This window comes from Gavia stellata, chromosome 10, assembly GCF_030936135.1.
Source record: "Gavia stellata isolate bGavSte3 chromosome 10, bGavSte3.hap2, whole genome shotgun sequence".
NCBI lineage: Eukaryota > Metazoa > Chordata > Aves > Gaviiformes > Gaviidae > Gavia > Gavia stellata.
This window is the reverse complement of record NC_082603.1, coordinates 36,588,126-36,614,639: the sequence shown is the minus strand read 5'-3', so window position 1 is coordinate 36,614,639 and position 26,514 is coordinate 36,588,126. Positions and strand designations below refer to the sequence as shown.

Here is a 26,514-nt window from a genome sequence, read left to right as displayed (position 1 = left end):
AGTAACAAGATGTCAATAGTTAGGGTAACCTTTCTAGGTTAAGACTGTCAAAAAAATATTCCTGAATTTGGTATCATTTTTAAGAGGAACGTGAGCTCATATCACACATCAGTTTCTGACAAACTGTATTTCTAAGAACGTAAATCTTGTACATGCTGTTACATACTGTAAAGGTTTGGGCTGTTATTGTAGTGCTCGGATTGCATTTAAAAGAAATAAAGGTGACAGAAAAAAGCAGCTTCCCCAAAAATGAAGTAGTTGCATTGAATACCCTTTCCTCCCAACACATAGTCCCACAGCTCTGCTCTGGAAAGCATACCAAAGTCCTGGTTCATAAACAAAGTTAGTATCTGTGATCCCTCTTCCTCCTGACGCAGGTGCGTTCATGGCTGTACGTACTTGGAAGGAAACCTTCTCTGACTTCTGAAACAGGCCTCCTCCGCTCTCAAAAATACCGACTCTTTGGGCTGGGGTTGAAGTCCGATATGGTTTCTTTGCCTCTCTGCTTTCTCAGTGCTGAATTTTATCTTCCCACCTGTGGGGCAAGATGGCAGCAGTGCACGGTGTGCGGAAACCGCTCACCTTCGCTAACAGCAGCTGCAGTCACGTGCAGTCGTTTCTGACAGGCGGGAGCCAGACCGTGTTAGGACTGCTTTAAATGCCGAAGGTGGTTCGGACTGTTCTGAAGAAACTCGCTGAAATCCACCCCCATCCCCGCTTTTAAAAGCAACCGCTGCCTCCTCCGCGCAGCAGCCACCCCCCTGGGCGGTGAGGAGGGACCCGCAGGGACGGTGGGACCCCCACCAGCGGGAACGGGGCCGGCGGCTCAGCAGGGCTTTGCCCCGGTCCCTGGCCTGCGAGAGCCACCCGCCCCTCCGCACTGAAGCAGATGCTGCTGTTTGATGGATGCTTTGGGGCTTCGGTTCAGCTCGGTTCAAAGAAACGCAGTTCTGCCTCAGAATGGAAAGGCAAGTCTATGAAAACTTGCGACTGCGAGGGCCTGAAGCAAGCCCCCCGCCCCGGCGCTGCTCTGACAACCTGTGCGGCAGAAGCCACATCCCCCCGCCCTGAGGAGCTGCTGTGGCTTTGGCCTGCCGCAGGGACCCTCGGCCGCTCCCGCCTGCACGCCTGCTGCCGCGCGGGCTGTGGGACTCCAGCTTTGCTCGCCCAGGGCCCTGCTGTGGGGGCCGCACCGCGTCCATGCCACACGCTCTGATCCCGCCGGGCGATGGGTGCCTGCAGCACGTCTCCCAGCAAGCAGCTCTTCAGCATTAGAAACGATCACTCCCTGCCGGGTTCAGCTGGAATTAAACAAGTGAATTGGGTTTGCGTGGCAAGGCTTTGGTAGCAGGAGGGGCTACAAGGGTGGCTTTTGCGGGAAGCTGCTGGAAGCTTCCCCTGTGTCCCATAGAGCCAATGCCAGCCGGCTCCAAGGCGGACCTGCCGCTGGCCAAGGCCGAGCCCATCAGCAATGGTGGTAACGCCTCTCTGGTAACATATTTAAGAAAAGGAAAAAAACCTGCGCAACGGCAGCCAGAGAAGAGAGGAGTGCGAATATGTGAGAGAAACAACTCTGCAGACACCAAGGTCAGTGCAGAAGGAGGGGAAGAGGTGCTCCAGGCGCCGGAGCAGAGATTCCCCGGCAGCCCCTGGTGCAGACCATGGTGAGGCAGGCTGTGTCCCTGCAGCCCGTGGAGGTCCACGGTGGAGCAGATATCCACCTGCAGCCCGTGGAGGACCGCACGCCGGAGCAGGTGGGTGCCCGAAGGAGGCTGTGATCCTGTGGGAAGCCCACGCTGGAGCAGGCTCCTGGCAGGACCTGTGGAGCCATGGAGAGAGGAGCCCGCACTGGAGCAGGTTTGCTGGCAGGACTTGTGACCCTGTGGGGGACCCACGCTGGAGCAGTCTGTTCCTGAAGGATTGCACACCGTGGAATTGGCCCATGCTGGAGCAGTTTGTGAAGAACTGTGGCCTGTGGGAAGGATCCACGTTGGAGAAGTTTGTGGAGAACTGTCTCCTGTGGGAGGGACCCCACGCTGGAGCAGAGGAAGAGCGTGAGGAGGAAGGAGCGGCAGAGACAACGTGTGATGAACTGACTGCAACGCCCCTTCCCCGTCCCCCCTGCGCCGCTCGGGGGGAGGAGGTAGAGGAAATCGGGAGTGAAGTTGAGCCCGGGAAGAAGGGAGGGGTGGGAGGCAGGTGGTTTTAAGATTTGGTTTTATTTCTCATTATTCTGCTCTGATTTTGACTGGTTATGAATTAAACTGATTTCCCCAAGTCGAGTCTGTTTTGCCTGTGACGGTAATTGGTGAGTGATCTCCCTGTCCTTATCCCGACCCATGAGCCTTTCATTATATTTTCTCTCCCCTGTGATAGACTGGCTTTGGGGGGCACCTGCTGTCCAGCCAGGGCCAGCCCACCACAAAAAGGATTCATCCACCCAAATCCACGAGGTTTGAGAACAGCATACACAGTGTATTACTTTTGAAGGTTCCTCGTGGTATTTCAACACCTTATGTACTTGGTCATCTTGCAAGCTGATGTTCTTTAATCTTCAAAATCTGTCACCTCGCCCCTTCCACAAAGGAGGAAAATCACAGTCTGCTCCTTCTGCTTTTTGCTCAATTTGTGCTTGCAGCCAACAGCCAAGGACAACATCAAGCCCCCAGCATTTCACTTGACACGACTGCAATCTTCTTGCAAGGACGGAAACGTGTTGGCCTCTCGCTGTCCCATGCCCCAACCAGGCACTGACATCTTTCAGGCCACCAGAAATAGGATGAAAGCAAGCGCACCAAAGTGCTCAAGCTGCAAGTTAGTAGCACGAACAAGCAACACAAAAGGCTCAAGTTTATTTGTTTTGGCATGCCTGCTACTGAAAACACAGCCTAACAGGTCTTCCAGAATCTATTTGAAGCCCCCAATTACATTTCCCCAAACTGCCACCTAGTATGTCAAATTTTTCCAGTGGCATTTCAGTGTCCCCAGGACATAGGCTTATGTAATGGAAACAATGACCTATATGAACTCAGAGTTACTGTAGCAAATAAACCATTTCCTTCAGTTGGGGTCTTGTTTTGCAGTGTTAGTGATCACTCAGGCATAAAAGGAAGGGCTCGGAATTCATTGCTGCCAAGATTTACAAACTCACCATTTTTCTGAAAAATACAAGTACGGAGTGGCTTTTCGAGTGGTACAATACAGGAATGCACAAATTATTGCACTGTTCTATATTTAACATTTATTGTATGTCAGTGGTTCACAGCCAGGTAAGAAAGCCCCTTCCTGTACCCTGTGGTTGACTTGCCACCCAACAGCTGGAACTGAAGCTGGGTGCTGGCCACATGTAAGTGAGCTAACCAACTATCAGCATATAGAGTTGGCTAAAAGATGCAAAGAAAAATAACGCTTAACGGCCGCTGGCCAAGGGAAGCAGAACACATGAACACAGTGGGGCTGGAGCCTGAAACACAGTAAAGTGCAGGAAAAAAAAGCATCAACTCTGCTGTCCAGTGCAAGTCAGGAAGGATCCCGGATGCACTCAGCTGAAGCTGGCATAGAGCAGTAACTTCTACTTTTCTATCCTAACCTCCACACCAGGTTAGGATTAGCCACATTCTCCAGCTAATCCGTGGCTTTGTGTTGTTCTGAAAGGGCCGTCTACATTGGTGCACAGTGTTTTGCAGAGGTCCTACAGGCATTAAAAACCTTCAAGGATAACAACCCAGTTTTTAGAGTTTCTCTGCTCCGCAAAAATCAGAAGGCCTAAACCCAGCATTTAGAAGTGAAATGCTTCCATAGAGAACGTGGCCAAAGGCTGTAGCAAACCAGTTATTTCTGTGATAACTGACACAGTAAAAGATTGTTAATTCAACAATGGTGTTAAAAAAAAAAAACAACAAACAAACCCCAAAACATTCTCAGGTTTTGTTCTCCGTGCTTTTGTGGCATTAAACCTCTCCACAATTCTGTTTAATTACTTTTTTTTCTGGTAAATGTCCATGAGAGTGTTACTACTTAGAACAGAGCAGTATTTCTCTCTCTTACAAAGAGCATTACAATTATTATTCAGTTTGCCATTTGCTTTCAAATGCCTTAGTCTATATCATCATTTCAGCAAAAATATCGAGATCACTTTCTGTATCTTCCGCAGGCTCCAATTCTTCATTGTGATCCTTTGGAGAGGCGTGTACACCTTGTTCTTGAATGGTCTTTCTCTTTCTCCTGTGAATGTACACAGAGCGATTCTTCTCTGTCTCCTCAGAAGGCGAGTTGTTTGCACTGACGACAGGTTTCAAAGCTAACTCTAAGCGTTTGTAGAACCTGGAAAGAAACAATTGTGTAGTTATTTTTGTAGGTTTGCTCAGGATCTGCACACTAGTCTGAGAAACTAATGCTTTTGCAATATAATCAAAACATGCTAAGAGAAGAAAACAGTTACTAACATTGAAATGTTCTAGCCAATACGGGAAGAAAAATTAGAAGCATCAGCACGTGTCCTTGTGTATGCCATGCCACTTCTCTTTGTAATGCTTGTACGTTAGAAATCAACTAGTGGATGTACTCACGTGCCATTAAGACCCTGTTAATCTTACAGAAACCATAAAATGGTAACGGGTTAAACGTCTGATGAATGATAGCATTAATGATCAGGTGGACTGCTACTATTAGCAATTACTTTAACAACTACAGAGATTTTTAATGGACATATAAAAAGAAACTGGGCTCAGTACAGGCAGGTGTCTCTCCAGCATCCTTTTGATCCTCCTGCTCTTCGGCTCTTCTGCCTATTCTGTTCCTCGGCTGGAGAAAAATGTAAAGACCCAAAGCGCATGTAACCTTCTATTGCCTTCATAAACCATCAGTTTTGGAAACTCTACAAAACATTTAGTGGATCGAGGTGTGTGTTGCCATCTGAATACTTCTGAAATGGTTACTGTGTTACAACAACAAATGCTGTTAATCATTAGAAGAAGAAACTTAAATCCTACTCAGTAACAAAGAGTCCGCAACCTCATGTTGTTTATAGGTTTTTGCTTAATTTATAGTCTTCAGAGCTCAAAAAATTAACTGAAATTGTATTTTAGACTTTGGGGGGGTTGTCTGGTTTGGTGGTTTTTTTTTTTTTTTTTTTTTTTTAAAACATAAGCTCTCTCACTTTTGGATTTAGATGTCATGAACAGGATTGGTGTACTCTTACAAACCTGTCAATCCTCTTTGTGTTTTCTTCCATCTTCCGATTAGCTACATGTATCAAAAATTCAATATATTCTTCAGAGACCATCAATTTCCCCTTGTGGCTCAATGGAACTTCTAAGCAATGAGTGCTCCGGACAGCCTAAAAACACACACAGATGGATTTATGTAGAATAAAGTTTTTTATTTTAGGAAGGTTATTTACATAATACGGGGAGTTCATTACAGGAAAAAACCACTTATCCACACAATTGGTTAGTTTGCTGTCAACTAAAGCAGAAAGGTACTTCTTTGCTACAGCATGCCCTGTGATAGCTGTCAATCACATTACCATTCAGCTCTTGGCTCGTTAAAAAAAAAAAAAAAAAAAATAATCAAGGTTAACAGTAACGATACGATTTTGTTACATTCCTTGTAGGTAAGTAGGAAAGTCCTTACCATCATAATTTTTCCTCCTCTGCCAACCGTAATACCAGAGTTCCTGAACCCAGAATCGATAGCCACTGAATGCTGCAGAAAAAATAAATGCTTTAAACAGGTCTTACACACTTTCGCAGCAAGAAATAATTATGGATGGGTTGCAATGCAGTTTATAATTTCAGTTTTGCAAAAACTTACTCAAAACCATCTCCCCAGATTAATACAGTAATAGTCACATTAAAATGTTTTTAAGATCAAACCCGTGTAGTATCACAAATTGCAGTTGGTTTTCAAAGAACCACAGTCAGTCTTGATTGCCTAATCTTAATCCATTAGTGCAGATGGGACATTAACGTCTCTCTGGGCTCTGTACTATTTTATCTTGAAGAGCTCGTAACCATACAGACAGCCATGCAACACTTTTACAGCTAAAAGTACAGCAGTACTATAAACAAACCTAATCAGCTCCTCCACATTAACGAAAGAACAAACCCTTCACACATTGCTCTCTGGAGTCATTCTGGAAAAGCAGAAGGCAAAGGTACTACTCAGTTAGTTGAAACACTGGAGCCAGATGGCCTGGCCGGTAGCAGAATAACATCTAAAAAAACCCATCACTTTCAGCCAGTGAAAGCAACCCAGGCTCACAGGGAAAAATTTTTTACCAGGCAACCTGCTTCAGCTCAAACACTGAATTGTAGTTGAGTAACTTTGTTTTCTAACACTTACAGCAAAATCTCTACTAAGTTGAAAACTGTTTTCTTCATCAGCTTACTTTTACTACCCTAGTTATTACACACACAGCACATCTGGGGCTATTCTTACGTGCTAAAGCTTACTTAGGAGCCAATACTTTCACTTTTACAGCAAGGACTATAACAGAACAACAATGTAACATTGTTACTTGATGTAATTTTACCAGAAGCTGTGCATCTTGCAGCTCTTGACACAGCACATGAAGAACAAATGGTTCAAACTTGAGCACAACGTCGCCAGTGGCTTTCTCTAGTGCTGTCATCTGGAAAATACACCAAAATATTTATATTAATACTGCACGTGTGTACGGTTAATAAAAAAAAAAAAAGCTAGTCAGTGTGCGAAACAAGCATTAAAAATGCAGCAAATAAGTTCCAAGCAATCAGGTTTGTTCAGCTGCTTTTGATTTTTCATTGCTTGTAATACATAGAAATTCCATGGATTTCCATGATTCTGTTTGCTAAACTGATTAGGTCTGATAGAAATTCATTGCAAGATAGACTCAAAACACTCAAAAAAGCGCGCTTCTGTTTATTTCTTCGTACATTCAAACAGATCGATACAGTCAGTACAGCTTGGGAAGAGGACTGCTCTAGTGCAATCAGATGAAACCTGAGCAGGCTTTTTTTTTTTTTTTTTTTTTTTAAACTGTTCTTTAAAATCAAAGACATTCAGTCTCTGAAGTACATTCCTAAACTTCAGAAAACTTTCTGGGATTCAGCAGATTAAATTCATGGCCTAACATACTTGATCACATTTTAATCCTAGTTTAAATAATAATGCATAGCCTACTGAATAAGAGTTATAAAGATAAAAAATTCAGAGGTTGAAATTAGAGGCATAAACCCACAAGAAAAAAAAAACGCTAAAACTTTGTAATTCTAGAAATCAAGAAATTACCTTCAGACCCCTCAGTTCTGCTAGAAGATTGAGATGCTAGCGACCATTTCTCCTGGATTTGCAAGTGTGGAGAAAGCTGTATGACATTCTGCATGGCTTACTATTACAGTTTATCTACTTTTCCATGCTAGCTTTATGCAGAGAAATCTTACGGGCCGATACTACTTTCTTCCATTCAGAAAGGTCACTTTGAGCCAGATGTAATACGTATTTCATTATATGATTACTTAATCATAAGCACTATTTGCCCCCCCTTCTTGTTTGCCTTCACTTGCTTAATTCACAGCACTAAAAAAATTTGCTACGTTAACTTGAGAAACTTCAGCTGTTTTACCACACTTTGCTGTTTTGTCTAGCTCTTCTCATCTTTCTTGTAAAATGAAAATACTCAATAAAATCTTCAGGTAATAACCAAATTCATATGCTTTTTTAAGACATGATGGCATAAAAGAAAACTGAAGTCACACTTTCTCCTTTCCTTTAAACCTTGAGAAGTATTAAAATGTATTTATGCAGCATCTCCTCCATAAATGTTCTTATTTTACGTTGAAAGCAGGTCTTTCTGAACAGCTAGGTTTGTCATTTCTGCGCCAGATTTTGCAAAACGCCCAAGTAGCCACAGCTGTGCTAAAGCTGATGAGAAACAGAAATGATCAACATTGCATAATGCAGTGTTGTACAGAAATGCCTAAGCTAACTTATTTAGCGTTTGCTCGGGCCTGGAAGTGACTTGTGTTGACACAGTGCTCCACTGAGGTGAATTCACCCTGCCTCAGAGCGTGCTAGCACGGTCAAACAGCTTCCTTATCCAAAGCTGGGCTCTGCAGAGTTCGTGCGGTTTCTCTCCGCAGCGCAGCACAAGGCTGGCTGTGTGTGCTCCTGAGGCCCCCGCATGATGTCGTGGCTGCCTGGGCTGTGCTGATTTCAGCAGGAATACAAATACATGCAGCAGTCGGCATTCACGCCGTGTAACGCAGGCTGGGACCTGCCACGGAGCTGTGTGTTCCCTTTTCAGGCATGTTTCCATGACCCCTTTTCAGACGCTTTCCCGTGTCTGAGAACACGGGGGTGTTCTAGCCATCTGAGCAAGAGTGTCCCGCTTCAGCAAAATGATCGGCATCCACTGCGGTTGGAAGCCAAGTTAGACAGACACGTCTCCGAGACAAGTTATTACAGTAGAGAACACATTATTAGCTGCGATCAGCGTGTGATACCAGTGAGGGTGTTTTTAAGGGTTTCCGTTGCTCTGGAAAGGCTAAGTAATTTAGCAGATACCCCAGAGGCAGCTTTTCAGCGAGAATAAAACTAGTTAAAAGCCATACTGACTGAAACCACCTATGCATGTTAGCACTGCCCCAAAGCTGTCTTACAATACTTGTTTCCTCAAAAAGCTTATTAATGAAACAAAATATTTGCAGTAAAGGTTTGATATTATTATTACCTGTCGGTGATATGTAAAAAAAGCTCACACATATGAAACCCCTCTATTCCAAACACAGGAGCAATCGTCAAAGCGATACGAAGCAGAAAAACAACTGTCTGTGTTTAATGACCGACCACAGCAGCACATTTACAGTAACGCAGAACGCAGCCCCTGTTCTAGAAAGACCGTACGCTGGCACAGCTGCAGTCACGTTACTCGCTCAGGTATAAGTTACGGTGCGGTAAGGGCAGCGCATAGCCCACTGCATGCAGCAAAACCGGCTCAGGAGAAAGGGAGGAGACACCTCGCTCACGAGATAGCACTGACACTCACGCTAGACGTTTGGAGGGTCTGTCAGCAATATGCAAACCCCGCAGCTGACGGCATACCTTACAGGTCTGTCCATAAGACATGGGGGCAAAGCTACGTGTGCAGAGATCCCGCTAGAAGCGAACGCTCTGCACGCACACATCTGAAAGTATTAAACGGCAGCTGGCCAAATTCTGGTGTACACACATCCAAAAATCCAAACTTGAAGGTGGTCAAGATTCACACCAATAGTGCGTCAAGGAAAAAAGTACACCAGTTCAGTTTTACACTGTTGTGCGATTATCAAATTATAGTTGAGTTATATCAATAACCTTGCAAAGAGGTACTTCATAATGCGTGATGCTTTTTCTCTAAGCATTGGGAGGATAAAGGGATAAAAATAAATTACAAAACAAATATCCTGTGTTCATACTGTTGAGATTAATATACGCAGCGAGGTCAAATGATCTGACAGCTGAAAAGCACAACACAGAGCGTACAAGATCCCGACTTCCCTTCTCATTTCCTAAATACTGCAGTAGCACACCTTTATCATACATTAGAGTACGGTAGTTTAAAAATTAATCAAAGACATTTTTCTTACACTTGCAATTCATGCATTAAAAAAATCCAATCTGCCTGTTAAAGGGAACAGGAAAAATCAGAGTACTTCCTCTCATAAGAGTCAGCAACAACCTGCGGTGTCCTACTCAGCCTGAAATTTCCTGATGGAAATTTCAGCAAGCTCTGCTTTGCTAGAACAAATACTAACAAAGACAAATATTTTGGAGGAGATTTTTTTTTGTGCTTGTGTGTGAATGTATGCATATGGTAAAGCAAGCTACGAATTGAGTGAGAGAATTTTGACCTTGTAACTGCTTCTTTTTGGGACAAAGCAAAGAGATGTATGCAGAGAGCAGACTATTTTGAAAATATACTAGAAAACCCCCACTATATTTTTATTTTTAAATTTCAGGGGATTAAAAATGCAGTGTAAGAGATTCACTGCTACAGGTGTCTGTTTGTAAATGAAAGGCTGTTAGCATAGCAAGCTGGGCTCACGACAGTTTTAAATTCAAGACAGGTTTTTTTTTTTAACTCAAGACCGTTTTAACTGTCTTGAAGGAGTTATTACATACAAAATGATCACGCCCACTGGCATGCTTACCTGAACACTTCTACATTTAATGGAAACAAAGTAATTAATTTTGGTTGCTCCTGGAATTTCTGACCAAACCAACAAAGCACGAATGGCCATAGCTTATGAAACAGTTAACGAGGACAACACAAAATGTTTGTTAATCACAACTGACCCATTCTGAAAGAGATGTTACAATTACTGCATTAATGTGTATGCCAGGCTCTCACTGCTGGAGAACGGGATAAAGGCCACACTATCTTGCGTCTGTGTCCTGCAGGAGTGTTGCTGCTTGAGTAAGCATCATCTCAGGCGCTGCCTGACACAGAACTTCTGCTAGGCAAATGCCTAGCTTCATGCAGAGATTGCTGCTTCGGTATTAACAAGGAATATACTGTTTTCATTTAGCCCAGCGTAGTCTGCTAATGACTAGGTCATCACCGTCCAAAGACCAGTGAGCATTCTACAGAAATTAAGCTTATTTTACTTTTGGATAGGAAGGCTTTTAAGTCAAATCTAGTCTCCAGTTGATAACTTGCTGGCAATCCAACAAGAAGGGAAAACAAAAGGCAGATAAAAAGCTGCAGAAATGAAAAATACACTGTTATGATACTGACAGTAATCTTCCAAGAACACTTGCTTATAAAAGCATTATTTCCACTTACTCTAAATAAGGAAAGGGCTTTGAAAAAACAGGAATCACTGTATCTTAGACTTCCAGAAATCGTTTTTTGAAGGACAGTCTTCTGGTACAGAAGCAACAGTAGTTACTGACTTCTTGAGCTATTGTGATGTGGAGATTACGTGACTCCAGACAGTAAGAAGTTATTCAATTTTCACATCAGCCGCATTTACAACTACGCGGAGAATTTGGTATTAAGCTTCGAAGCATTCTCCTCTTAAGGACTTATTAAGTAGAACACCTAGAGAAAAGTTTATTTTGAAATTCGAGCGTGAACTCATCTCAGTAACAGGAACAAAAACCCCGAAAATTCTTTGTATTTTACATGACGTGTTTTCCATGACATGAGGAACGTTCCGTCAAATAAATACGAAAGCTGTGTTGTATTGTCCTCTTACCACCTCATCCTTGATACACGTTTCGTGCGTTACCATCAGCCACGTGCAGTTTTGCTTCGGGATCTCACAGCCGTTTGTATCCTAGTGATGGAGAGAAACGATTAACCGAGCACGGCAGACAGGCGATGTCTGCTCGTGTCCTCGTACGAAGGAGAGGTCCTCAGGAGGAGTAACGGCGCTCTCCAAGGAGCAGGGGCACGGCACCTGCAGAAGCACGTCTGCACACAAGCGGGTCGAACCCGCCCCGCCCGCGCGTCCCGCTCGGGCGCCCCGCAAGGCCGAGGGCGAGCGCTGGGAGCGCTCACGCCCCGCACTCGACACGAGCCGCCGGGGGCGAGGCGGGCGGCGGGCGCTGACAGCCCCCGGGCCCAGCGGCCGCCTCCCGGCGCGCTGCCGCCGCCGCCGGCCCGCGGGCAGGAGCCCCTCGCCAGCGCCCGGACCCCGCGCGCCGGGCCGAGGCGCCGCGCCCCGGGGAAGGCGCAAGCTTCCCCCGCCGCAGCGGCGCGGCCGCCGCAGACAACGCCCGCGGCCCCGGGCGGAGGCGCCGCCGGAGCCGCTCGCAGCCGCCCATGGGCCCGGCCGGCTCGAGGGGCCCCGAGCGCCCCCGAGCGCCCCCGAGCGCCGAGGCTTCGGCCGGGCTCCCCGGGGCCTGCTGCCGCGGCGGGAGCCGCGGGACCCCCAGGAGCCCCCAGCCCCGCCCCGGCGGCGGGCGGCCGCGGCACTCACCGCGGCGCTGCCCTGCGCCAGGAGCAGGCGGCCCGCGCAGGAGCTGGTGGTGCAGAACTGGGCTCGCCCGTTGAGGAGGCGCACGACGGCGGCGGCGCCCTCGTCCAGGGCGCCCTTCCTGCTGCCGTCCGCCCGCGCCAGGCGCTGCGCCTTCCGCTGCCGGAAGGCCGCCATGAGGGGGGGGGGGGCCCGGCCCCGGCCCCGGCCCCGGCCCCGGCGCCGCAATGGCGACCCCCGCGCCACGCCTACGGCGGCCGCCGCGCGAGCCCGACGGGCGCCCGCGAGGGCCAAACCTCCCCACGCGACGGCCGAGGGGCGGGCGGCCCGGGCGGGGCGTGGGTCGCCCGTCGCCGCGCCCGCCCCCCGGCTGCCCTCGCCGCCGGTCGGCCCGGGGCCGCTTTCCGCCGCGGGGGCAGGAGCGCTCCGGAGGTGGGCGGTGGGCGCCGGGGCTCCCCGGCGGTCTCCGGGACCCGGCTCTGCCCCGGGGCAGCGGGGCGGGGCGGGGCCGGCGGCGGTCCCGCGCTGCCCGTGCCGGCTGTCCCCGGCGCGCGGGGCTGGGCTCCGCAGGCCGAGGCGGACACGGCCGCGGTGCTGCGGGCCGGCCCTGCCCGCGGAAACCCCGCGGCCCCCGGCGGCGGCTGCGAGAGCTGGCGGGGCGGGGCCTGGCGGCGAGGGGCGCGCTCGGGGCGGGGCCTGGCGGCGAGGGGCGCGCTCGGGGCGGGGCCTGGCGGCGAGGGGCGTGTCGGGGCGGGGCCTGGCGGCGAGGGGAGCGCTCGGGGCGGGGCCTGGCGGCGAGGGGCGTGTCGGGGCGGGGCCTGGCGGCGAGGGCTGGCGGGGCGGGGCCTGGCGGCGAGGGGCGCGCTCGGGGCGGGGCCTGGCGGCGAGGGGCGCGCTCGGGGCGGGGCCTGGCGGCGAGGGGCGTGTCGGGGCGGGGCCTGGCGGCGAGGGCTGGCGGGGCGGGGCCTGGCGGCGAGGGGCGCGCTCGGGGCGGGGCCTGGCGGCGAGGGGCGTGTCGGGGCGGGGCCTGGCGGCGAGGGGCGCGTTCGGGGCGGGGCCTGGCGGCGAGGGGCGTGTCGGGGCGGGGCCTGGCGGCGAGGGGCGTGCCCGGGGCGGGGCCTCCCTGCCGGCGCTGCGGGAGCGGCGGCAGCGGCGGGCGCGGACTGTTCCTCCCCGGGCGCGGGGCTGCCCTGGGGCGCGGCGGCGTTTCCCTCCTGAGCAGCCGGTGAGCCTCCCAGAGCCGCCTCGGGCCCGTCTCGTGCGGCTGTGCCCCTGCTTGCGACGGAGGGCCAGGCTCCACTTCCCGGCCGCGCCGGGGCCCGGGCTCCCGGCGGCTGCCCTGAGGCGGGCAGGCCCTGAGCAGCTCGGCGCCGCCGCCGCCGCGCCCGCCCTCCCCGCCCTTCCCCTCGGCCGCCGGGGCACTCGCGCGGGCCCGCCTTGGTGCCCTGCAGTTCCGCCCCGGCTGGCCCTGGCCCCCCCGCCCGCATCCCCGCTTGCCGGGGGGGCGTCTCCCGGGCCCCCTCTCGCTGCCTGCCCCGCGTTCCGTCCGAGGAGCTGCCCCTGCGTGCGCCCGGGCCTGCTCGGTGGTGCGCTGGTCCGGAGGGACCGCTGAGCCTGGGGAGGCTGATCTTTGGCCCTCAGCCAGCTCTCTGGGCACCCCGCCCGCCGCCGCGGGGCTCCCCGCAATCCCGAGGGGTTCCCTGAGGGGGCAGAGCCTGCCCTCCTGCCCGGCCGGCTGCGGCCCGGCGGCTTGCCCTGCTCCCTCCTCCCAGGCCCGGGGCTCCTCCGTCTCCTGGTCGCTGTAGGCGAGGCTGCCCCCGGCCTCCCGGTCCCCCGCCGGCCCTCCTTGTGAACGTGAGGGCACGTCTCCTCTCCACTCCTCCGTCGCCTGTGCCAGGACGTTGTCACCCAGGCGCTGGGAAGCCTCCTGGATTGCTTGTGCCCGCCTGTTGGCCCCCAGCAGATACGGGGGTCGCTGCCAGCTGTCTAGAGAAGGCCTCGTCCTAACGATCGGTCATCATGCTGCAGAATCATCTATGAAAACCTACAGGGCCATTTTTTCTCTGAGAAGAATAGAAGCCTTCTTTTCATTTGGTTTATTTTCACTACGTGCAAAAGTGACCTATACTTCAGAAACTACTTCGCCGTGTAGATTTTTGTCATGTCCCAAGGGAAACGTTAGTAGTGTATATCTGTGTGACTAATACTTTTCCTGACTTGAACAGGTAACCAAAAATGTGAAGCCTTACAGACTGTATCAGTTAGGAGAAAAAAATAGTGATAAAGTCAGGTACTTTCAGCAGCTGGAATCATCTTTGGGAGGAACCCTACCTCTGCCTCCAGCCCTGAAGTTCCTTAGCTGGAGTTGGCCAAAAGCGCGATCTCTTGGTGTCTTTAAGGTTCCTGTATGCCTGTTTGCTGTCCCGTGACTATTCGCTCTGTACCCAGTAAAGCTCCTCTGTCTGAATCGATCAGATTCCTGAAAGCATTGTGTGTGACGTTTCCTGTAGTAGGAGTAGCTCACTCACGGTGTTTTGTTAGAATACTTCACAAAATAATGCAGTTGGAATAGTCACAGCTTCATGTGTTGATAAATTGGCATTGCTTCCGTTAATGCTTACAAGGCTGTGAGCTGCCGCAGCTGAGGGCTGTGGTTCATGGTCTCTGTCGCCTGTGGCTGCAGTGGTGAAATCCAGCTGGAATTAAGGATTGGAATCTTGAATGTCTGCGCTTCAGTTTTTCCTGGCGTCTTTTAATGTGCTATGGTATCTTCTGTTTTTGATAGCTGATGAGTATTTTTTTGTTGCTCTTTTTACATAGAAGTTTAATAGTAAGCAAGAGCAGTGACTGGACTGTCACTTGGCTAGATTACCCGTAGTCAGCCAATGTACGACGGGGTATTTTGCTAGAATGTAATTGTAAATTGTCAATGTTTTTCCCCAAAGTACTGTACATCTCTGCATATGTGATAGCAGCGCGGTGTTCACAGCAGCTGCTGCAGAAATACTTCTACGGATAAATTATTTGCATGTGATTCTCTTAATATCCATGAAGTCCTGCAAATGGTAGGGCTAATTTTCTGCCTTTTGCAAGATTTAGGAAAAGAACCCCAAAACAAACAACCCCCCTCCCCCAGTTTAAATCAGGAGTGAGGCTCAATTTAATCACTTGCTTGACAGGTCATTGTTTGATTTCTTTATTTTGAAATTGCAAAATAAATTATGAAGGCAATACAATATTATTGTTTGTTTTTTTTTTCCCTCAGATATTCTGATCGCTATGGCAGCCACAAGAAATGTGATGAGAGCTGTCAGAGTTTTTGAATTTGGTGGCCCTGAAGTGCTCAAACTCCAGACAGATGTCTTAATTCCTGATCCAAAAGAAAATCAGGTATATATGAGTTCTGTGAACTGAAATAATGACATTGAATGATAATAGGTAGAACAGAAGGAAAAATACGAAACAAAACATTTCATCTTGAATGTGTAGTTTTTGATCAGTGTATTCGTACTACCTGAGACATCACGTTTAACAAATGTGGGCTTTTTACTGTTATGTGGGCTACATAGCCCATGTAAAGGATTTCCTGAAAACAGCTTCAGTTCAATGCTGAATTTTTGCTGACTCTGTTTAAGAACTTAGTTAAAATGCCATGATACTGTGCTGTGAATTCAAGTTCTAAATCTTTTTAATTATTGCTTAAGAAGCATCTTTTCTTTTAGGTGTTAATTAAAGTCCATGCCTGTGGGGTAAATCCTGTCGAGACATATATTCGTTCCGGAAATTATGCTAGAAAACCAGCTTTGCCCTATACTCCTGGCTCAGATGTGGCTGGTGTAATAGAAGGTGTTGGGGAACACGTGACTGCATTCAAGGTATTTATACATTGGGTTTTAATTCATTTTTGTTTATTGTATCATCTTAGTGTGATTGCTAGACTGCTGTTCCTGTTTTTATTGCTTAGAATCATGTAATCTATTCAGGGGGAAAATCACCTTTGTTGACTGGTAAAAGCATGCAGCGAGGTCATATTGGCAATCCCGTCTGCAGGCTGAACTGTGGGGAAGTCTTTAATGCTGTTGAGCTCCGAGAGTTAAAAGGCCTCAGAAGAGGCACTTCGGTCTGTCTGCTTAAAGCAATGATATCAGGTGTACAAAAGTTGTGGTTCAGAACTATTTTTATGGCATTGCAGAAATATTTGAAGTTGGATGCTTCCTGTTTGAGGTAATAATTTCACACAGAACTGAAAAATTTTCTGTACAGCTTTTATTTTACTGACTTATAAGACCCCGTAAATTACATATTTGTTGTTAAAACTGTTCAAATACTTAATTACTCCAGCCTAGTAACTTTACTTAGATTTTCTTAGGGGGAAAGTCTTGGGACAGGAGAAGGCAATTATCAGTTTGCTAAAAGATATCAATGAAATTTATTTAGTTTTTAAATCTGTTCTTCCTTTCAAGTCACTAGACTGTTGGTCTCAGACAAACATAAAAATTGTAGTTAAAATCGTGTTGGAATTTCCTGACTTGGAATTTATGTAACCATGTGGGAGAGACGAGAGATTTGGTTATCTAGAGAGAAGAATCATGTTTATTCATATTTTCTTGACAGTAGTTTGCTATATCTGCTGTGTACACTTTTTGTTTCTTATGGAAATCGTGATGCTCTTTGCTTGAATGAAAGAGAGAGATGATGAGATCAATATGTGCCGCAGACAGACATCCTGAAAATGCTGAGTAGCCAAGCTCATTCATTTGCATACTTATAATGCTTGAGAAACAGTTACGCTGATCTGCAGCCCTCTGTGCAGTAGTTAATACCCGATGTCTGCAACCCAAACTGACATAGTCCACCCGCGGTATGTTTACTGAGATCAACATGCAAATAGTAGAAAAATCAGTAACTGTGACTGTTAACGGATACTGCCGTTGTTCTGCGAGTGGGCTTGCGCAAGGTTGGACGCTGACCTGGACCGCAGCAGCTGGCGTGGGCTCCGTCAGCAGGACTGAAGCGCCTAGGCGCGCACACGTACCGCACGCTGCCAGGCAGGGCATTTCCTGCGTCACCTGCTGAATTGCTGGTTTGAGTATTCCCCGCTGAAGAACAGCAGCAATATTTAGTTCCCTTAGGGTATATTAAGAGTGTATCTTTTTTCCATATTCAAACAAAAATAATTGAGAAATATTTCTTTTGTGTTTGTAAAAGCTTTCAAGGTTTTGCATTTGGAATCTGTGGATGGAATTGTTTCGCGTTCAGGTTCATTAAGGTTAATATTAATGAGACAGTAGATTTGTGTGTTACACTGTAGAGTGGGGGTTATAATTATGACACTTAGATTTAAGTACATGAAATTATATGGTTTGTGTTGCATTGATGGTATGTATTAGCATTTATAAAAATCTTCTCTGTGACAAATATAACTGGTTATTTTTAATAGGAGAGCTGTTAGAAATAGCCTAAATTTCTGTGAACTGGTTCTTAATGTATATTAAAGAAAAAATAAGGGAGATGATTAATTTCTCTGGTTTTCTTCCCTCCTTTCTAGAAAGGTGACAGAGTTTTTACCATTGGTACTATCTCTGGAGGATATGCAGATTATACAGTTGCTGCAGCTAATAGAGTCTTTCCTTTGTCGGATAAATTGGACTTTAGGCAAGGAGCAGCGATTGGAATACCCTACTTCACTGCTTATCGCGCTCTTTTCCAAAAGTAAGGTGCCAAATCTAAGTTTGTGCATTTTGCTTTTGAATGTTTAAAATACTGAAGCCCATATTTTCATTGGCCGGTAAAATGGGGGGAGATCGATGAGTGGGAAATGATTAAAACACTTAAGTTAAATTTGTTATACTGATGGAATTGTCAGACGATTGTTACCTGGAAGCTAGTGACTCTATTTTCCTGTTAAGTATTTCTTCTTAAGACAACAGACCTGGAAAGGCTTCTTCAATAAGTATCATGTACTAAAGCGTGTAACTCTTTTCCAGTACTCGTCGGTATTTTAGCTAGGGAAGAAAGGCAGGAATAGTTCTAATTTCTTAATTAAACAGACAACGGGCTGTAGAGCAGACCCACCTCTTTTCTTCATGAGCCGCTCTGCCAGAGAGGCTCTGTGGACAGTCCTGTCTGTTGCCACAGGACAGTGTAACGAGTAGAAGCCAGACTTCCGTGTCAGCTAGGTGAGAGCTTAGGAGTGGAAGTCTGGTTTAGTTTGATAGAACAAATGATTAGAACTAGCGTGGTTTATTTTAAGATCTGTAACAGGTGAAGATCTGGAACTGAGGTTCAGTGCCAGACTGTTACTTGCTGCTAGCTGCATGTTGACATAATTGCATATTACTTAAATTCATAAATGATACGGTTTATTTTACCTCCTTGTTTTCCCAAAGAGGCTGATTATACCTGTTTAGCCATAACATAAATTGGAAAGAATACTGTCTGAAAGATGAGATTTGATGTCAGTGTATGCAATCTGATGCTTAATGATTACGTACTGCAATCATAATGCCAATATTTTCTGTTTTTCCATTCAGAGGGCATGCCAAAGCAGGGGAAACTGTGCTAGTGCATGGTGCGAGTGGGGGAGTAAGTATTTTGAGAAGGCAAGTTATAAGAAATGCTGCTTTCTGTCCTTGTATCTGTGATGTGATTTATGGTCACGTTTATATCAATTAATGGATTAACAAAATTAGGTTTTTATTTCAGACTATTTAGGATACTTTTTTCTTAAAGCAAACCCTGTTATTCCAAATAACTATGAAACCGCATGAGTGATTGTGTAAGGCCCCTAATACAGAGGGTCACATAATAAACACATTGCTGCAGTTGGAAGTTGGTCTGGAAGCTTTATAACCGGTCTTCCTGAGATAAAACTAATAGCAGAAAACTGTAATTTTAAAATATGTGCAAGTTGTTCTCAGTTCTCTGAGTAGTAATCACTGGTGTATAGCAACTATGCATTTCCAGGATATTTTTACCTAGTAACTAACAGCTAGCTGCACAAGGAGAGATACTGGAATATATAAATTAATGACTATGTGAAATTGAACATACAGTTTTCTTTGGTTTTACATGACAAGCTAACTTTAGATCTCTTTCACACAACAGTCTAGTTCAATTTATCCCCCATACTCTGCACTTCGTTGCTCAGCTTCTGCTGATGCACCAAACAGCTGATATAAATGGGCAAAGTTTCCTTAATTATTTGGTAGACAGCAAAAAGGTGATTATGACAGTCTCATATGATGAGGAATTCAGATCTCATTCTAAGATACTGGAATGACATTCAGCATCGTAGCCTCTTTTTTTTTTCCTTAAACTAAATGTAGTGTTTCTTTTCTTACTTATTTTACATTTCTTGAAAAGATATATTGCCTCTGGTTTGCAGAAGCATATAAAGCAAATCTGTTCTGTGGACTTGTAACTTTTTTTACGGGACTACTTGTAAAAGCAGTGGGATATGTATAGGTATTAAGCACATGCTGAAGAGAAAAGATGGTTTGTGCTGCGTCTTTTCTTTCAAGTGATGCTGATTTCCACAATGATTCTTAAAAATGTGCCTCCTTTTCAGTTTTTCTCTGAAAATCAGTCTGGCCATGATCTATGTTAATTAATGGTGTTTGTTTTTTCATTTAGTTGAAAACGGGTGATCTGCTATTGAGAAAACAAGGTCACATTTGGCAAACAGTTTGGGTAGATCCTGGCCAGACAGACGGTCATGGTAGTTTTTTTCGAGAAGCATGTCCATTTATTTTGTGTGTTATTCATACATACAAATTTAAATAGCAGAGCCACAAAATGGAGTTTTTATGGTCTTGCTTCTTCGTGTATTTATTTATTTGTTTCTTTCCCCCCGCCGCCCCAAATAGAAAAACATGCATATCTTTACATATCCCGAAGGAGATGTCCAGCTGTACGGTTGGTACAGTGGGCTGCCGAATCTGTAGCGTCAGGAGGCTGACCAGCTGGGACTGAATCCCAGGGAGGCATTGTACGTGTCAGCTGTTCCCTTGTTTTGCTTTCGCATTCTGTTGCTGTGACACAACGCAAAACCAAGAGATGGCATTGGTATGCCTCAAGTGATCATTGGCTCCAACGTCAGGTTTCTGTGAAGGCATCCCTCACCTCTAAACATCCTCTGGAGTGCAAAGCTGGTATGAGACACTGAGAATTTGGTTTCTAAAGATACCATTTAATCTGTTTGTGAAAGGTGCAAAAGTAGTGTTAATAAAATTTGTGCTCTCAGATTTTCTTTGCAATATATGACGCTAGTATCAATAGCAGGTGATTCTGTGAAGAGAAGAATTGCCTTGGGTTTGTATATATACGGGTCGAATATATACGGCCCAACCTTAACAGACAGACAACATTCTATGTGGATTTATATCAAATGCTGATAGCTATTGAAAAAACCACAAAACTTTACTATGCCTCTGTAAATATCTTCTCTTTTTTAAAAGACTATTTGGCTATCTTTAAGATCCAAATTACTTACTATGGCCAAAAAAAAAAAAGCTAGCAGGCCAACTTTCTAAATGGGTAAATTACAAGTTGCTGGTAGAATATCTAAAATTTAAAATGCTAAGAAAGAAAGAAAGAAAGAGAAAAAAAGACTTTTTTTTTCTTTTTCTTTTCTTTTTCTTTTCTTTTTCTTTTTTTTTTTTCCCCTCAGGTAGGAATAGCAACATGCCAGATTGCCAGAGCTTGTGGTTTAAAGGTTTTGGGTACAGCAGGCACTGAGGAAGGCACGAACATGGTTCTGAGAAATGGCGCTCACCAAGCATTTAATCACAGAGAAGCTAATTACATTGATAAAATTAAGGTAAGCATGTATCAGGGCTAGGTGATGCAGTATGTATTTTTCTTACTAAGAAAATGTGAGCAGTTGTTTGCAGAAGTTTTTTAAAGTAGTTTTCTGTAGGAGCAATGGTGTACTGCCTTTTTCATTTCTACACAAGGAAAAACTTTTCCAGGCTGGAAAAGCTGAGCTTTCTTCACGGGCAAGGGCATTTAGAAACTCTTGCATTCCAGCAAATTCCAATATGGTAGTATATCATAATTCAGCATATCAAAATATGCTAAAATTAAACTTATTAGCTGTCAGCCTTAGCACAAAGGCTATATTTAAAATTTAAACAATAAACTGTAAAATGTATGTTATCTGTAGCATATGAAATAAACAGTGGTACCCAAGCACTAATTGGAGTGAACATATTATGTCCTGTATAGGAATACACGGGGATGGAAGGAGTTGATATAATAATAGAAATGCTCTCTAACATAAACCTTGCTACTGACTTGCAACTGTTGTCCTATGCAGGAAGGGTGATGGTAAGTATTTTTTTGTCACTGACTTTAGCTTGTGCATTTAGCAACACAATTCAACAGTTACAACTTGAACTGTCTTTTAACCCGTTTGTAACAGGTTGTGGGCTGTAGAGGTCCTATTGAGATAAATCCAAGAGACACTATGAGTAAAGAATCTAGCATAATTGGAGTTAGTCTGTTTCTTGCAACTGAGGTAAGAAACATTTTTATTTTAAAGAATGTTTTGTTGGTTTATTCCAACACCTCTCTATTTCCAGTTAAAATTGTTTGTAGGGATGAAAGCATAACTTCACTGTAGGTAACTTGTTTGTTGATTCCTTTACATTTTGATTTAAACTCAGAACATCATAAAATATTTTTGGGTTGTGAAATTTGGTTTAACACTTGCATACATAGTCAATACTTTTCTAAAATGTAAAGGCTTTGTGGTAAATGCTGTCTTTATTACATGCAGGAGGAGAAGCATGAATGTGCAACAGCACTCCTTGATGGCATAGAAGCTGGCTGGCTGAAACCAATTGTAGGCTCTGAATATCCACTGGAGAAAGTAGTTAAGGTTCATGAAGACATTATTCATAGCAGTGGTGCTCGAGGAAAGATGGTCCTCCTTCCATAAAGTCTTTTTCCATTTATTATGTAGCTGTCTAACTGCACCTTTGCTTACATGATTCATTGAATGTATGTAACAAAACATACTTGTGATCAGGTTTGACAGTAACAGCAAATGCTAACTTACATTAATTGATTACATTAATTAATTAACAATCTATTTTCTTTTTGTGATAAGCAGAGTTGCATATACTTTAAAGTAATTTTTGTAGCTTTTTGGCCGATGTGGAAGGAATAAATTTTCTCTGCTGGTGTGGCCTTGTGATGCAGGGGAAACTGCATCGTGAAGTTATAGTGAGGCCACTGTAGGTAGTGCAAAATGAAGCCTGCTTTTTAAGCAGACACACAAACGTATATAACGAACTAGATGCATATAACTAGGACTCTGCAAATTCTTTAGTCACAAAATTTGTCTTAGTCATCTTTTGTCACATAATTTACTTGGAATAAAAGCTTTTACTGCCAAAATAGTTCATTTTCCAGCTCAAAAGATGGCCAAAGAATCTCTCAAATATGAACTATTCGGAAGCAGAGGCAGTTTCATTTTGCTACGCCTGACTTAGTAGCTTGGGTGAAAGTGTCCCAGTTAATCCAAAGGAACTGTAACTCTGAAGCTGTGTGCTAATATTTGCTGCTTTGCAACCGATCATAGTGGCAGAAGCAGCTGATTACTTGATGGTAAATGGCTGGGTAGCGAGGATTTCAATTCTTCCTGTGAGCTTTATTAAATTTAAAGTCACCTGAATCCCTGGGTACAATGAGGAGAAAAGAGAGGCTGCACTGCTTTTGTGGGTACTGAGAATTCACATTATTTCATAAATGAATGTATACACATTGTTGACTTGTTCCAAATACAATCCAAATAAGGAATGACAATTTCTTTGATATGTTGACAGTTTTTACACTCAAAATTCTGTTTGGTATTACAGGCATTTCCTCTTAATGATATAATTCTCTAATGAGCAGTGAAGTCATCACTTGCAGAAGAGTTTTCTCAACTTCAAGGATGAGCTTTTCTGTTCCTTTGAGGAAAAGTGAGTCCGTACTAAACAGGGACTTTTTAGAAGTTTTTTTGGCTGTGAAGGTTACTTGCTTTTTAACATTCGGTCTGGATTCTTTTGGTGTCGTACTATTATAAATCAGCATACGTTCTCTGAATCCATGTACAGTTTCCTCAGGGTGGTAGCTTCAGCACACTACCATTTTCTAAGTTGTGATTTTTTTCTGAACAGGCCTTCATTTCTACTGACATTTTGCTTAGTCTAAACTAAGAAAATAATGGGCAAAATCTTTTGAAATGTCTGGATTTCTCCTCTATGTTTGTGATCCCTTGTTAAAATATTAAGAGAGGGCCCCACAATCTGTCTCTTTATAAGCCTCTAACCGACCATGATTGTCCTGTGCGTGGTTGGGAGGAATCAAATCCTGACACACTACTTGTCTCTAGAGCCTGAAATGGATTTGTTATTTTACCCGTGTGTCCTCTAGGAACAATTGGCTCCTTTCAGAAAATTGGACACTATTCGTGTTGAAGTCTTGCTGACATGGATGCTAAATGGATGAAAATATTTTGGCAACTTGTTAGCGGAAAGTGGATTATTTGTGGTAAGTGGATGGAAATGAAGAGAGAATTTTCTTTAGAGCTCTATCAAAAATACTTATTTTTGTGTCATTGTAGTTGATCTGGATAACAATAGTTGAAGTATCATGGAATTGTAGAATGGTTTGGGTTGGAAGGGACCTGTAAAGATCATCTAGTCCAACCCCCCTGCCACCGACAGGAACATCTTTCACTAGATCTGGTTGCTTTAAGCCACATCCAACCGAACCTTGAACACTTCCAGTGATGGGGCATTCACAACTTCTCTGGGTAACCTGTTCCAGTCTCACCACCCTCATCATAAAAAATTTCTGCCTTATGTCCAACCTAAACCTACCCTCTGTCAGTTTAAAACCATTGCCCCTTGTCCTGTCAATACAGGCCGTGGTAAAAAAAGTCTTTCTCCATCTTTCTTATAGACCCCCTTTACAAATTGAAAGGTGGCAATAAGGTCTCCCTGGAGCCTTCTCTTCTCCAGGCTGAACAACCCCCACTCTCTCAGCCCTTCTTCATAGGAGAGGTGATTGTTGAGTACATCAGCCTTCTCCATGTCGGTGGTCACCAGCTCTCCTGTCCTACTTACTGGAGGTGGTACATTTTCTTTAATCTTCCTTTTCTGGCCAAGGTATCTGTAAAGGCTCTTATTATTCTTTGCATCCCTCACCAAATTCAGCTCCAACTGTGCCTTAGCTTTCCTAATCCCATCCCTACGCACCTAGGCAGCGTCGCTGTGTTCTTCCCAGGATACCTGTGGAAGTATGTGTGCTCATGCTACTTCAAATCTCGCTAGCTTAGAGACTATTGGGAACTGTTCTTTGCCCAGTTGCATGTTGTTATTTTCTAATTTGAGAGAATGTGAGATAAATAATAACCATTGATTTTTTTCTAAATAACTGAGTATAGATACTAATCTTTTTCATATTCTACATTTTAAAATTAATTCTAATGCTCACACTCACTTTTGGGTTAGCAATCAATGATAGGAAAGACTGGTGTCAGGTGAAAGACAGGTGGCATTTGTCCTTCAGTTACACCTAGATTAATGTTTTCTTTTTGTTAAAGGCACTAGTAAGGTCTCATTGGGTAGTGTTTTCATCATTTTTCTAAGCCGGGAACTGAGGCTCAGGTCTGAGACAGGCGACATCCTGGAGACAAATATTGTTGTGCAAACTGTAGTGTGTTGGGGGAGGAAATTAGTATGGTTTTCAAGAATATGAACTTGTGAGCAATAACCGGGCACATATCACAAAAAAGGAAAGAAGATCTTTACAGTGAGGCTTATGAAACTAATTCAATTAATACTGATTATGAAAGAGCAAGGTCTTAGAGTCCAATAGGGAAGGAATGTTTTTCTAATGCAAGGTTAAGTACTGTAAGGAAGACTTTGTCCAGCACCAGGCTGGTCCCTGTGGAAATGCATCTCCTGTGTTTTAAATTAACTTCGTAGTAGATAGGAGACCATGCTAAGTTCAAGACTCAGGTTTGCAATGTCAGGCTTTTTCAGGTATGGAAAGGTCTGTTTTAATGCCATGTTAATTTTATTTGGGACTGCTACTCAAGTGATAATTTAAACTTACAAGTGAATAATTTTTTTAACATACCGTAAATAGATACACATTTCTACAAAGATATATATTCTTCTTCCAACAATATTAATTCAGCAGGATTTAAATAAGTATTTGTATTTCTGGTGTGGGTGGATGATGTTAAGATAGTATAGCTTTAAGTCTCATTATTAAACACAGGACTAAAGGAGTATGCTGGATCACTGAGTTAAGTCCTCGTTTCTTTCAAGCAGCTTGTCTTATAATTGGTTTTGTGAACTTCCTGAGCTCCATCTTCTAAAGTAGGTATACCACAATACTGTTTCTTCTGTGCAAATGTGAATGTGAGGTCATTTTGCTATTCTATCGAGTCATTTAATTGTTTCTTGTTCTTGGAAATGTTAAAACCATTGCATCAAATGGATTGTTTTGCCAGGGAAGAAGAATGAGTGTTTCTGGAGTTAATGATTTCAAACTAATATTTCTGTAAGTGCTTTTGAAGAGAGTTGCTTTTGAAAAGAGAAGGATTAGGCAGACTCCGCTGTAGTAACGCATCAGCTGGGTCCCCTGCCTCCCAGTCCCCCCAGGCATAGTAGGATACCTCATGCCCCGAGGCTGTGCAGATGCCCCCAGGGATAGAAGCTGGTTTCCTTGTGTGTTGCACTTCCCATAGGAGCAGGGAGCTGCACTTCTACTTAGTCTGAATTTGAAGGTTTCAGAACGATTAACCTAGCGTCAGTGATGTGGGCAGGTGGTTTTTTAGCTCATTATTCAGGTAAAAGATGCTGATTTTTCCTATTGACCCAGGCGGAATGCAGTCTGAGGCAGTGATGGCATGTAGGGAATCTGTGATTCCACTTGACAACACTGTTAGAAAAACTAAAACATTTCTTAATATCAAGGTTAAGAGTAACAGTTAATGATTGATATGATTATGGAGATGATGTGCATGTAAAACCCACATGTTTTCTTTATACATTGTCTCTTTTAAACTGTTTAATTCTTTTTCATTTGGCCTTTGGCCAGAGGGTATTACATGAATGAGAGGCTTATGATTTACCATGATTCCTTTCTTGCTTAGTGCTGCCTCTTGCATTGTAGCTAATGCTAAGCGATGAAATTCAGAGCAGAGTTTTCTTGTCTGTGTACACATTGCTGCTGTTAACAAGGGTAGTGTTCGTTACTCACCAGAAGGTGTCAGAGTAGTTCTTCTATTTTTATTACGTTGCAGGCTTCTCTCTACAAAGGTAACCTAGCAGAGTAAGACAGCATAACTTGGACTGCTTTGTGAAGAAATGTAATATAACATCTAATTCTTTTGTCCATTTTTGATGTATCGTACAAATGGAAGGGGTTGTTTTAATTTTGGAGAAAGTAGTGTGAATGAAAATAACGACGTAGCACTGAACACGAAGTGCAGGAAGGAGCGAGGAAGCTGTAGTGGGTGCACTCAGGCTGTGGGCAGGAGATAACGTATTTGAGAAGTCCG

At 44.9% G+C, this 26,514-nt stretch overlaps 2 protein-coding genes across 2 annotated transcripts; one reads left to right on the top strand and one right to left on the bottom strand.

The window, feature by feature from the left end:
• Positions 1-2,833: 2,833 nt before the first annotated feature.
• TYW3 (tRNA-yW synthesizing protein 3 homolog) lies at positions 2,834-12,122 on the bottom strand. Its single transcript, XM_059821858.1, has 6 exons — positions 11,949-12,122; positions 11,223-11,303; positions 6,536-6,634; positions 5,635-5,706; positions 5,205-5,338; positions 2,834-4,323 (listed from the first exon to the last, which is right to left on the bottom strand). The coding sequence occupies exons 1-6, from the start codon at positions 12,120-12,122 to the stop codon at positions 4,101-4,103; spliced, it is 783 nt and encodes a 260-aa protein (XP_059677841.1). The 3' UTR covers positions 2,834-4,100.
• Positions 12,123-13,151: 1,029 nt separating this feature from the next.
• On the top strand, positions 13,152-22,022 carry CRYZ (crystallin zeta). The gene is made up of 9 exons (XM_059822040.1): positions 13,152-13,170; positions 15,211-15,335; positions 15,668-15,820; positions 17,494-17,657; positions 18,479-18,530; positions 20,617-20,766; positions 21,174-21,275; positions 21,370-21,465; positions 21,727-22,022. Exons 2-9 carry the CDS (start codon positions 15,225-15,227, stop codon positions 21,886-21,888), a joined length of 990 nt encoding a protein of 329 aa, XP_059678023.1. The 5' UTR covers positions 13,152-13,170; positions 15,211-15,224; the 3' UTR covers positions 21,889-22,022.
• Positions 22,023-26,514: the final 4,492 nt, after the last annotated feature.

Excerpts from the sequence above, each read along its gene's own strand:
- CRYZ (XM_059822040.1), top strand. The coding sequence starts at position 15,225 with ATGGCAGCCACAAGAAATGTGATGAGAGCTGTCAGAGTTTTTGAATTT. Across the intron at positions 15,336-15,667 it reads CTGATCCAAAAGAAAATCAG|GTGTTAATTAAAGTCCATGC; the intron begins GTATATATGAGT and ends CTTTTCTTTTAG. Across the intron at positions 21,466-21,726 it reads GTCTGTTTCTTGCAACTGAG|GAGGAGAAGCATGAATGTGC; the intron begins GTAAGAAACATT and ends TATTACATGCAG.
- TYW3 (XM_059821858.1), bottom strand. The coding sequence starts at position 12,122 with ATGGCGGCCTTCCGGCAGCGGAAGGCGCAGCGCCTGGCGCGGGCGGAC. Across the intron at positions 11,304-11,948 it reads TGGCGCAGGGCAGCGCCGCG|GATACAAACGGCTGTGAGAT; the intron begins GTGAGTGCCGCG and ends CTCCATCACTAG. Across the intron at positions 5,707-6,535 it reads TGCAAGATGCACAGCTTCTG|CATTCAGTGGCTATCGATTC; the intron begins GTAAAATTACAT and ends TTTTTTCTGCAG.